This window comes from Hyperolius riggenbachi, chromosome 1, assembly GCF_040937935.1.
Source record: "Hyperolius riggenbachi isolate aHypRig1 chromosome 1, aHypRig1.pri, whole genome shotgun sequence".
In the NCBI taxonomy this organism is placed as follows: Eukaryota; Metazoa; Chordata; class Amphibia; order Anura; family Hyperoliidae; genus Hyperolius; species Hyperolius riggenbachi.
In genome coordinates, this window is record NC_090646.1 from 427,849,138 (window position 1) to 427,861,258 (window position 12,121).

At 39.8% G+C, this 12,121-nt stretch overlaps 1 protein-coding gene across 6 annotated transcripts in view; it reads left to right on the forward strand.

Moving 5' to 3' along the window:
- NTRK2 (neurotrophic receptor tyrosine kinase 2) overlaps positions 1–12,121 on the forward strand; it is a 384,661-nt gene that overhangs the window by 110,881 nt on the left and 261,659 nt on the right. For 4 of the 6 annotated variants that reach the window (XM_068237090.1, XM_068237088.1, XM_068237097.1 and 1 more), the window contains one exon: positions 10,363–10,392. The exons of the other annotated variants lie outside the window; for them this stretch is intronic. In XM_068237090.1, coding sequence (XP_068093191.1) covers positions 10,363–10,392 — 30 coding nt within the window. The remainder of the gene's footprint in view (positions 1–10,362; positions 10,393–12,121) is intronic. 6 annotated transcript variants of the gene reach the window in all.

Consider the following 12,121-nt stretch of genomic DNA (forward strand, 5'->3'; position numbering starts at 1 on the left):
AAAAATTCATGATTTGAAATGAGTAAACTGATATTGGGGTTGATTCACAAAAGAGTGCTAACTGATAGCCGTGCTATGCAGTTAACACGCAAGGTGACTCGCAAACTTAGTTATCGCGCGGGCGTAAGACTTTGCGCGCGCAAAGGTGCGCGCGCGTCACCTCGCGTGTTAACTGCATAGCATGGCCATGATATCAGTTAGCACTCTTTTGTGAATCAACCCCACTGTATCGGTTACTATGTAATGCTGCCTACAGTTGGTCATTGCACAAAAATGATATGTTTCAGTGCTGCCATAATCTCCATGGCCCCTCAACTTTATCAGGCTCTCCTCCATCTTTATGCTTTGCCCACTCCCCATTCTTGCATAATAGGCACATGCTCTGTCATCTTATGTGCCCTCTTTGGGCATGCTCCCCAAAAAGGGCCTCAGTAGTGAGTTTCCTACGCATGCACCATTACAAATATATCCAAACTGTGCATGCCCAGAATGCCGCTGGCTGTGGCTGCTGTGTACAGCTGCTCAGATACGCGATTAAAGGGAACACACAGGATAGATCATGCACTCTTGCTCCAACTAGATTTAGTCGAAGCATCGAAAATAGCTAAGCAAGAAGATGGCCAAGTTATGGGGGTGCTGAAGAACCACAGGTTTGGCCAGCTCTGATATTTATTCTTTGTTCAGGTACCCTTTAAATGTTAAAAAAAATTGTAAACAGTACCTTGTGTTTTATAAAAAAAAATATGCTTGCATCAGTAAAGCTAAAAATCACACCTGCACCTATGTACATCATAATTTGAATTCACATTTTTTATGAGTCTCATTGGGTACTGTATTTATGTTCAGAGGCTAAACTTTTGGGGGAGCAGCAGCGACAGGGGAAGCCCAGGACTTTTACTATCCCCCCTCTTATACAAAGGCCCCTCCTCCAGAGCAATGTTGTTGAAACCCACTTTTTATGGGTGGAGGGAGCACAGTTAAGGGAAAATCATGGTGATGCACTTGTTATATGATCCCCGGCAGATGGGTCTTCTGGCCAAGGGGTTACCACGGTAGAGGGGATGTCAATGTAGGGAACCCACATCCCAAAGTCTTGTAGGGAGACTCCATGATTGGTAGTTACATCCCTGGCTATCATGCTGTTTTACTGAAACCATTGTTGGCTAAGATGATTTCATGAAAAAGTAGTGAAGTAGGTTGGAAGCAGACTGACTTGTATTAACTTACAAACAATGGTTGCCTCCTACCAAACCAATTATGACATTGTAACATATACAAATCTGATTCCTGTATATATATATAGGAATAAACTTGTTTTCTAGGCTTTGTGTGCCCTTAAATCTAGACTTATTGTAGATTTCCTGTCTTGGCAGAAGCTTGACTTTTTTTTAGCCGTGATCATCTGCAAAAGACCTTTGTGGAACAATACATTGCTGCAACTGTATGCTTGCTTCCAATCATCATTTGACAGTCACAGCCATTGTAAATATTTGACATTGCTTAAGCTAATGCTAGCAATGAAAAACAATATGCTTACTATAACTTTATATTTTGTAGTAGTTAAAAGCTGTCTTTCCCAAGCTGCATAATAGAGTTGGTTCTCAGTAGTCTGTCTGGGCTGGTGTCCTGTGTGTTGCTTTATTCATATTCATCCTCAGTTTGGCCTTTATATGTCATATTTGTCCTACCCTACACCTCCTAGTCTTTCACTTTTGTTTTGTTTTTTATTAGTTCAAAACCTTTTAAAACATAACTCCAGGCACAACTCCTAAATAGCCATCAACGTTAGAAAATGGCCAGGATATTACATTTATTTTCCTAAATAAGGCTTTTGCAGCTAATCTCCCTATTTATAAAGTTCACAGTTAATTGTCTCAAACTTCATAGCTAGCAATGGTGCTATGCTGCTCGCCACTTTAAATGCAGGTCACCGCTGTAAGAATTAGTACTAGGCAGCCACAATGCAAATTAATGATGTGCCTACTGTTGTTTTTTCAGGTGGTTGTGGCTCATAGTCTCAAGTAAATGAAGCAAAATTAGGTTAAAGGGTAGCTAAACTGGGACCCAAAATGTAAAGAGTGCCTCTGTTTTTTACCTCACCATGAAGATTTTATATCAGCCCCATGGCTCCAGCCTCCTCCCACTCTCCCTTCCACCTGTTTCCTCAGCCTTCAATCTCCTAACTGAAAAATAGTCAGCCATGTTCTTGCTGCCTTTAATGAGTGCATTTGAGCTGGGTATGCGTGAGTTCTGTGCATGCCCAGTACAGAGGTCCTCATTCATGTGTATTGGACATGCACAGTTTTGAAACTTGTAAATGCCAAGTTCAAATATGCTTGTTTATGGCAGCAGGCACATCTGAGAGTTAAAAAGTTAGGGGAACCACAAGATTGAATGAAATCATTGTGGAGAGATAAAAAACAGAATTCTGGGTCTCAGATCAGGTACTCTTTAAGTACTGGAAATTAAGCACTCATCACCAGTCAACAAGATGAGATTATAATTTAAAAAATTTAGCATTATTTAAGTAACAGTCATATTTTAACCACTTTGAGACCAGATAGCTATGGCCCCTTTAAGACACGAGTCTTCTGGGCCCTTTTGTTGAGACTTAAACTTGCTTCTCCTCTCTCTCTACTGCAGCCCAATGCTTTGATGCCTCATACCTATGTACAGCTTCGGATACTTGTCAGATGCTCTCTGCTGTAACAGGGCAGCATAGGAAGAGGACCCTGGGGTGGGGAGGAAACAGGAGAGGAGTGAGCCTACTACAAGATAGATTGTTTTGGATGATAGTTAAAACAAACTTGAAGTGGCTTAAAAAACAAACGTTAGATACTTACCTAAGGAGAGGAAACCTCTGAGTCCTCCAGAGGCTTCCCACATCCTCCTCAACCCCACCGCCACTGTCTGGGACCCTCTTTTATGTCACTTCCATACTCCCCTTCGTACACAAGAGCGGCTGTACTGTGCCTGCGTGAATATGGCTGCACTAGCACAGTAGCACAGAGCCACTCATACATGGTGGGGAAAGCAACCATGAGATCATTTTTGACAATCTATTGATGGATATAGAGGGTCCAAGCGTGGCAATGGTGGGGTTGAGGAGGATTATCCAGAGTCTTCCCACTACCTAGGTAAGTATCACATTTTTTTTCACCAACACGGGTACACTTTAAGGAATGATCTCTGTACTGCTGTGCAGTTCCTGTCCGAGCATTGTGTTCTGGATGGTGAAGGGGAAGACACACAGGTGGTGTTACACTGCAGGAACTTTATTTGAAGTTACCACAACAACAATATGCTTTGGATGAGCGCAATCTGTTTGGGGGAATCTCTAGAGAGTAGGCCATTTACATCAAGGAGCACTTGTACACATTTTTGACCAAGACAATTATCAATGATCATTTTGACTGAAGAAAATCTAAAGTGTGTACGTAGCTTTAGTCATCCATGTTTGAAAAGTTTTTCGTGGATATTAGCACCCATTTACCTGTTCACCAAATGGATTGCCCACTGGGACAGGGGATCAAACAATCTGACATTGCTTTCCTTTGCTGCTGATAGGAGTTGTCCCATGGAAATCCCAGTTTGATTGGGGTGATCTGTTGTTAATTTTTTTTCTGCGAATGCAAACTTCTTGTTACAACATTGCCTTTATAATGTAGTTTCAGTTATATGCATAAAATAATGACACAGTCTGTAAACCTGAATTTTAGGTTTATTACAATTGTATTAAAAGTATTTTAAATGCCACTTATCAGTGAATTAATAAATCTAGATTTTGTTCATCTGATTTCCATAGGTAAGTAAAACAAAAAAAATAAGCAAACAAAAAGTGGAATGAATTTTGAGGTCTGTTCCTTGTTGTACGGCATACTTGAGTAGCTTATAATGTATTATTTGGCTGGTGACCATTCAACATGAACACAATTTTGGATTGTTGACTATAATGCCCACTAACTCATGGCAAAGTGTACATTTTATTCAGTTTGCTTGAGCCCTTTGTTTGCAATGGCATCTCTCTGTCCGGCCCTCCATGAGACTATTATAATGAAACTGGGAGAAACAAGTATAAACCATTGGTTTTGTCTATCATGGCCTGTTAAAGAGCTGGACACTATAGAGCCTGCAAATTGTCACTTTACAGTAGACTAAGGCTTATTGGCATACCCTCTCTTAATAAGCAGGATTGAATCAGGAGATACAGATTCTTTTTTATTCATTGACTACTGTGGTTCACACCTTAGTTTTGTAATTTTATTTACCAAAAAAATAAAGCCTTTATGTATATTCTTAAAGCATATTAGGACTGACAATTGTATGGGCACATATAGTACCAAGTTTATCTAGTACTTGCCTGTGTTCAAGTCTTTTTTTTTTCATTGCTAGAGTTAATAGACCGGTCAGTGTTTTATGTGTTTGCAAATGAGACAGTCAAACTGCAGCTGAATGCAGCCTGGGTTCTTCTAAAAAGTTAATAGAAACCAAAATTATTCTGGCTGTGCAAACAAATCTGATAACAAAATAGTGTTTTCATGCTCAAAAGCTAATTATCTATTTTTGTTGGGAGCTAAATAATTCAAATTTTAGGTCACACCAACCTGGACATAGTGAGCTATTCACAGTTACAAATTAACCCTTAGATTAAAAATAATAAATGAGACTCCAGGACAGTTATGTATTCCATTCATCAAAGCTAGTTTATTTTTAGTTCAAGTTTACTTTAAAGTTATTACTTTATTGTTAGTTATCAGACTTTTCTTGTAGATATTTTAACTCTGCAATGTAATACAACTTTATCCCATTTGCCCAAGATTTATTTGTCCAAGACTTAATTAATATTCTGGTTGATTTCTACCCCAGTTACAAAGAATGCAATGTTTTGTAAATATGGCCTAGGTTTACCTTTCTGTCGCCCCCCCAGTCTGGGGCAGCTTAGGCCTAATGCTGGGCATACACGGCATTTGTAGTCCTTATCAATCGAGCCGCTGATGGCTCGATTGATAATATCCGACAGGTCCGATGACCTGCCGGATAGATTCCCCGCTCGATCCCCGCCTGCGGACAATAGCGGGGAATCGAGCGGCTGATAAGGAGCGCCGGTGGGGACGAGCAGGGATCGATCCATGCGCACGCACGGATGAGCAGGGATGCGCCGGCATCGAGCCGCTGTCTCGATCCGGCACATAATTGTATCAATGTATGCCCGGCATAAGGACTTGTACCAGGAACATATTCTTGGTATCTGCCTACATCATCTCTTCTGCGAGAAGCTCTACTTAAAGGTATATTCTGTGAATCAAGCCTTTTCCCTAACCTCAGTCCAAATGACTGAGGCCTACTTAAATTATAACAAAAAATACTTGAAGTGACTTTTTTTTCCTATGTTGCTGCCACTAACAGTAGGTAGTAAAAGTCTGACAGGTTCTGAGGTTTTGGACTAGTCTGTCCTCTTATGCAGTATTCTCAGTACTTTTTCTTTGCAAAAGCAGTGCCTGGAAAGGATCTATACAAAGAAAACAAATAGACTACTTACTAACTTGCTCTCTATATTGGTAATTGGCAAGTTGCGTTTAGTAATTGCTTTTGTAAATAAGGAAAACCCTGAGGCAGGGGACACACTTGTCTTGCAGTTTTCTGCGTATGTTTGCTGCACACCATGTGTGTTTGTATGCAGAAAACCACACACGATTTTTCACAGCAGCTAATGCAATTGATAGAGGAAGCTGACAAAATGTGCAGAATTATCCTGCAGGATGTCAGGCGTTTTTTCTGCACACGAAAAAAAAGCATTAAGTGTGAACTAGCCCATTGATTAACATTAGTTCTCAGTTTAAATCCGTTTTTCTGTGCAGAAAACGCTCACAAAAACAGCCAAGTGTGTCCCCTGCCTGAGAATCCCTCATAAGGAGATGGACTAGTCCAAAACCTGTCTGATCTGTCAAGAATTGTTCTACTTACTGTAAGTGGCAACAACATAGGAAAAATGTTATTTACAGTACATTTTACTCTGGAATAAATGTACCTCTCAGAGGTGCATACACATGTATTTTACATTTTTCACTATTTCACAATAGTGGTCATTTAAGGGAATGCATATTACTTTTACCATTTTTTGTTTTGCACTAAAAATACACTGAAAAAATAGAATACAGTTTTTCTAAAGTGAAACATTTTTTAATTTTTGCCAGGTTAAAAATTTTTAACATTTGTTAGGAAAATTATATCTACTAATTTTAGTAATTCACTAGTTGAAAATAAAAGTTAAAGCCTGATCTCATGATTTGTTTTCTTTACTTTAGCATAGTGTGGAAGCATGGTTTACCAAATGGACAGATATTTATCTGCTTCTCATGCCTAGGACCTCTCTTTAGATTTGTGGCTTCAAAATAAAAAGTCCTGGGAACAAGAAACGAGGGGCAATAATAAAAGCTACATAATTCTACATAATTAAGTCTTCCCCAGTTTACAGAAATGTTTCACTTGTTGCTGTCTTTGTCACTCCATGGAAAATCTCTCATATGGGGACACAAGATAGCAATACAAATGCATAAGAGGTTCTAGTCCCTTACTAAACCATCCAATACTTTTTGTTTTTACCTGGAAACAGGCTGTGTCTCATATGGGGAAATCTTGCCTCAGGTGGCATTACATCAGAAAGTAAAGTAAACTTCATTCATTTTACAGTTGCCAATATGAGTTTGTGGTAATATTTTGAATGTTATTGCAGTAACACATGTTAAACTTTCCAGTACCTCTAAATTCATGTTGTGTCTTTGGAACAGGAAGTGAGAAGAGATCTAGGTACATACTAATGATACAATATTTTTTGCCCAATCTTACCAAATCCATGTAGTAGAAAGGTTAACCGAGTGAAAATACTTTGAATAGATATTTTAGCTAGCCCCTCATATTACATAGAAGTGGTAAGATTGGACAAAAAATATTATATAATTAGTAGGCACCTTTAGAAATATAGACATCAGTGATTCAAAACCTTTCCAAACCTAATAAAATTGCTTTGACTTTCTCCTTATTGTTGTTAAACCATTAAAAAAGGACTGCCTAATTGCAACGTTTTACTAATTTTCTAGTGGTTGCCTAAATATACAGAAAGCAGCCATCCAAAATGCATTATTAGCTATGCTGTCACAACATGTTAGACTTTAATTGTTTATGTTATTGTGCTGTTAAAGCTGTATTGTTGCTTTTTATTGATTAGTTACATATTGGTCATAGAGTGGCAAATCATTAGGAGTTAATGCAAATGTATTCAACTTGAAAATGGACAGATCAAATAAAGCAACTGCTGCATTCAATTGGTCCATTTTCAAGCTGTATAAACTTACACAAAATTGCCATAAACATGGCATCAACTGGGAATTATTTGCAGTTCATTGACTAACCCCTTTACAACACGTTCCTTATAGTATAAGCAAAAATTGTCTTATGTATAGGCATTTAGTTATTTGGGTATAAACTCAGGATGCCATAATGCCTAATTTACTATTATAACAGTAAGGTCATCAAAAAATTCTTCTGACTCAGATGGCGCCATGCCAGCAAGTGAATGCCACTAGCTGCTGAACAATTAGCTGAGAGCTGATTTAGTAACACACCTGCTGGCAAATCAGCAGCCAGCAACCTTCATCACGGGCACAGCTTCCACTTTCTGTATCAGTGGAGATCTGCTTACACAGTCAAAAAAATTAAGCTCATACCACAGTGTATCTTAATGTGCATTCATGATGGAAAACATAACTTAGCTTTGGGGTTAGTATCTAGAACCCCAAATGGGTGATCACTTAACCCCTTCCCGTCTGCCTTACCGATAGGCGTCGGGAATGTGGCTCCCATAGAACTACCCAACACCGATCGGCGTCAAGTCCTGGGGGCGGAGCTTAATAGGGTTCACGCGTGCGGATGATCAGACATGAGAAATTTTAAAAAAGTTTCTTATGGTTGTACAGTGCTGCGATCTAGTGCAGCGCTGTACAGGGACAGCTCTGTCACTGAGCTGTCCCCAGGAGAGGCTCACAAAGTGATTGCTCTCATAGGCTGATGGCTCTTGGGGGGGGGGGGGGGGAAGAAAAAATGACATTTTTATTTAAAAAAAAAGAACATCTAAATTACTACAAAAAAAACAAAACACATTGCAGCAGCAATCTGATGCTGCCAAAAGAAAGATCTGTTGGTGGCAAGAAAAGGGGGCAAGATTAATTTGCATGCTAAGTTGTATGGCCGTGCAGCACGCTGCTAAAGCTGCAGTGTACTGAATTGTAAAAAATGGCCTGGTCACTAGGGGGGTGTAAGCCTATGGTACTCAAGCGGTTAATAAATTAGGATAGTTCTACTGAAATATGTGAAGTTTGTTCCACTGACAGATCCAGTAGACCTGGGAAATCCAGAATACCAGAGTCAGAAAGAGAAATCAGAAAGAATGAATTTAATTATTGTATTGTGTATATTACAGCCAGATCCTGAAGTTGGCCCCTTTGGAATCTGGCTGGGCCAATAAGCGAAGTGGCCATCTGATGCAGCCAATTGTTCCTTTTAGACTTTGGCCAGCCAGAATGGGACCTGACCAGAGCTGGCCAGCCATGTTCCGGAGAAAGGAGCAAATCAGCAAAGTTCAGTGGAAGCTAAGGCCTGGTGCACACTGAGCGGTTTTTGTAGCGTTTTCCAAACCGCATCGGCCTGTGAAAACACTTGGCTAATGTATTTAAATGGGATGGTGTACACCAGCCGTTTCAGGTTTTTAGCAAACCGCAAAGTGGGTCCTGCAGCACTTTTGCGGTTTGCAGAAGCGTGTAAAGTATAGGAAAAGCTCAAACCGCTCTGGAAAACGCTAGATCAGAGTGGTTTTCCAGGCGTTTTTGTTACAGAAGCTGTTCAGTAACAGCTTACTGTAACAATATTTGTAATCTGCTACACAAAAACGCTCCAAAAAACGCTAGGCATGTTTAGAAAACCTCTCTAAACATGCCTAGAATCGCTCTGAAATCAGCTTCAAAAACCTTTAGCGTTTTGAGGATCTGCTAGAGGTTTTGGTGAGCACTGGGCCTGAAACAGTATCTGCTTCAGCTTCCACTGAACTTTGATTTTCTCTTGCCCCTCCCCACTGCACCTCCGTCCCTCCACTCCCCATATCCTCTCACTCTGACGGGAGGAATATTGCAGATAAAGTCATTGAACTTTGCTGCTTTACTCTTTTCTTTGGGACTTGGCTGTCCAGCTCTGGTCAGGTTGTGTTCTAGCCAGCCAAAGTCTATTGGCTGCAGTAGCCAGCCACTCCTCACATTGACTAGCCAGAATTCAGGTTCTAGCCATAACCTGTATATTTTTTTATTCACGACACCCCTTCAGCTACTTTATGTAGTGGTAACAGTGTCAAGCCAAGACACATAACTTTTATATTGCGCTTTTCTCCTGGTGTTCTCAAAGCACTTCAGGAGTGCAGCCACTTAGGGCACAGTCCAAGGGCAACCATTAGGGAGTCTAGCCCAAAGATTCCTTACTGTTTTTGTGTACTGGCTTGAGCTGGGATTGCAATCCTTGTGAAAGGCTTAATCCCTACATCAAGGTCAGCAGCCTTAACCAGTACACTATCTGCCTGACCAATGAGTCATTGGAGCCTTGAAATGTGTCTCACAACTGTGATGTGATGGTCCGGTGTCAATTCTAAATAAATGGGATAATCCCCAAATATTTGGCTGAGCTCACACCCTCCTTCATAGAAGGAAAACTGATCTGTTTTTTTTTTCTGTTAAGGAATACTTAAAACCCAATATTTGTTCAAAGCTTTTCTGAAAACAAAATGAATATGGACAGGCTGATACAGTAGCTGTGGTAGAAAGATCAGTTTGCTTTTATGCAAATATATACAGCTTTTTGCATTTCATTAGTGCAATTCCAAGCTATATACATTGGCATTAAATTAGCATAAAAAACAGCAACAAGGCATAATTATTAGCATCTCACTGACCATCCTTACTTACAAGCTTAGTAAATCAGGCACTGGGCGTTTTGTGTTTGAAACACTCGATTTCACTGGGTAATCAAAGAATGAGTTCTAAAGTCATTCTTTTTATCATGTATTTGACTTTAAACACCAACATATGGGAAGCATTTCGCTATTTTTTTCTGAAATGTTATTTTGTTACACTATAATACAACCCCCTTGTTGATGGACTTATGTTCCCCATTCATATATATTTACTATACTGGCATCAGAAGTGCTCATGTAGTTTTATAGCACAGTTTCATAGATGCTATGCATTGACAAGATAAACCAGACAAAAATAATGCAACGTGTGATCATGCTTACATATGTTCTTCTTTTTTGTTTTTGTGTTTTAGGTGACCCAATTACTGAGCCTGGATTTTATGGTATATATCATGTTATCTGTGAATTGGGGTGGGTGACGGGGAATGACCATCTAATTAACTCTTTCATTTAGTTGCTTGACACACACATCTAAATTCTAATAAAAAGCAACAACCAGCCATTTCATTTCTGTGTCATAATTCACCAATATATTGTGTTGTGCATCTATTGGTGAAGTTTTGTTTTTGTAGTTAATTATTACCAGTAAACTTCATGATGACATGTTATCTCATTTATCATGAAACGGTTATACATCTACACTATGCTATTTAAATGAATGAAAAAGTAAGTAAGCTCCAGAGAAATGTTTGACATTTTAGTATATATTAATATTCATACATGTGAACTTCATTGCAACAATGGGGTGTATTCACAATACATTGCTGTGCGCAGGGAGCACATGACAATTTTACTGCTCCTTCCGACCTGTGCATAGTGCAGGTAGTGCAATTAGCAAGATGTGTGTTATGTAAGTAACATATACGTTACCTAGGTAACACATATCGGGCTAATTGTGCAATGTGCATTACGTACTTGTCAAAAGAACCAGTAAAATTGCTGTATGCTTCTTGTGCACAGCAATTTTACCGCAGCATAGTGAATATCCCCCAATAATAGCTAATAAAGGTGATGTCATATGTCGAGTAGGCAAGAGAAATAACATTTATATTGCACTTTTCTCCTGATGGACTCAACGTGCTTGAGCTGCAGCCACTAAGGGTGCGCTCAATAGGCAGTAGCAGTGTTAGGGAGTCTAGACCAAGGACTCTTTACTGAATAGGTGCAGCTTACGGAATAGGAAGAGCCAAGATTTAAATCCTTGCTGCCTGTGTCAGAGGCAGAGCCCTTAACCAGTACATAATCCATCATGACCCATTCACATTTTGTCGCTCACAAGGGGCTTGATTCACAAAGCCGTGATAACTGTTATGACGGTTGCACCAGCATTATAATGCTAATTTTCATGTGAAAACGCTAGTGAATTTGCATGCAAATTCGCGTTTGCTCGCAAAAAAATTATGCGCATTATAGCGTGCAAAACGCTAGCTTTGTGAATCAAGCCCTATGTAATTTATTGTCCTTTTGCACTCTGACATTCATATGTGCAACAGCTGTTTTCCACAGACAGCAACATAAGCAATACTAATGTGCCCAAACTAAAGAAATGTTAGCTTTCAAAAAACTACAGTATTCATATGTCCTCCATATGGCTGATAGTTATTCTAACCATGCACCAGGCATAACATTGGAAGCAGACATCCCGTTCATCATACCACACTGGGGGCACATGAATCAGAGGATTCTCAATAAGGGATGATTATAATAAGGTGCACCAAATTGTCTGCTAATGACTAAAAACAAGGTCTTGTAGGAATCTGTCTTATTCAAACATACAAAACATATGATTAGGGCCAATGCTGTGCAGACACATTTCTATCCTCTAGGCTAGCAACAAGTTCTCTTACTAAGGAGGGGGCAAAAGGACAATGAGCAGCACATGATGGAGCAGGAGGGTTCAGGATTGAGAACAAGAGTGTCAGGCAGCATTCAGCTGTGATGATTTGGCAGACTGGACCTCTTGCTGATGCACTAGGGACGGTCAGGGGCCGTACACACACTAGATTATCGGCAGAGGCGGTCTTTAGTGGACACATCTGCCAAGTTTAATCTAGTGCGTGTAGGAATCTTTTGACATTTAGTTTGATTTGCTTTCTGTTGTGGAAGAGGCAT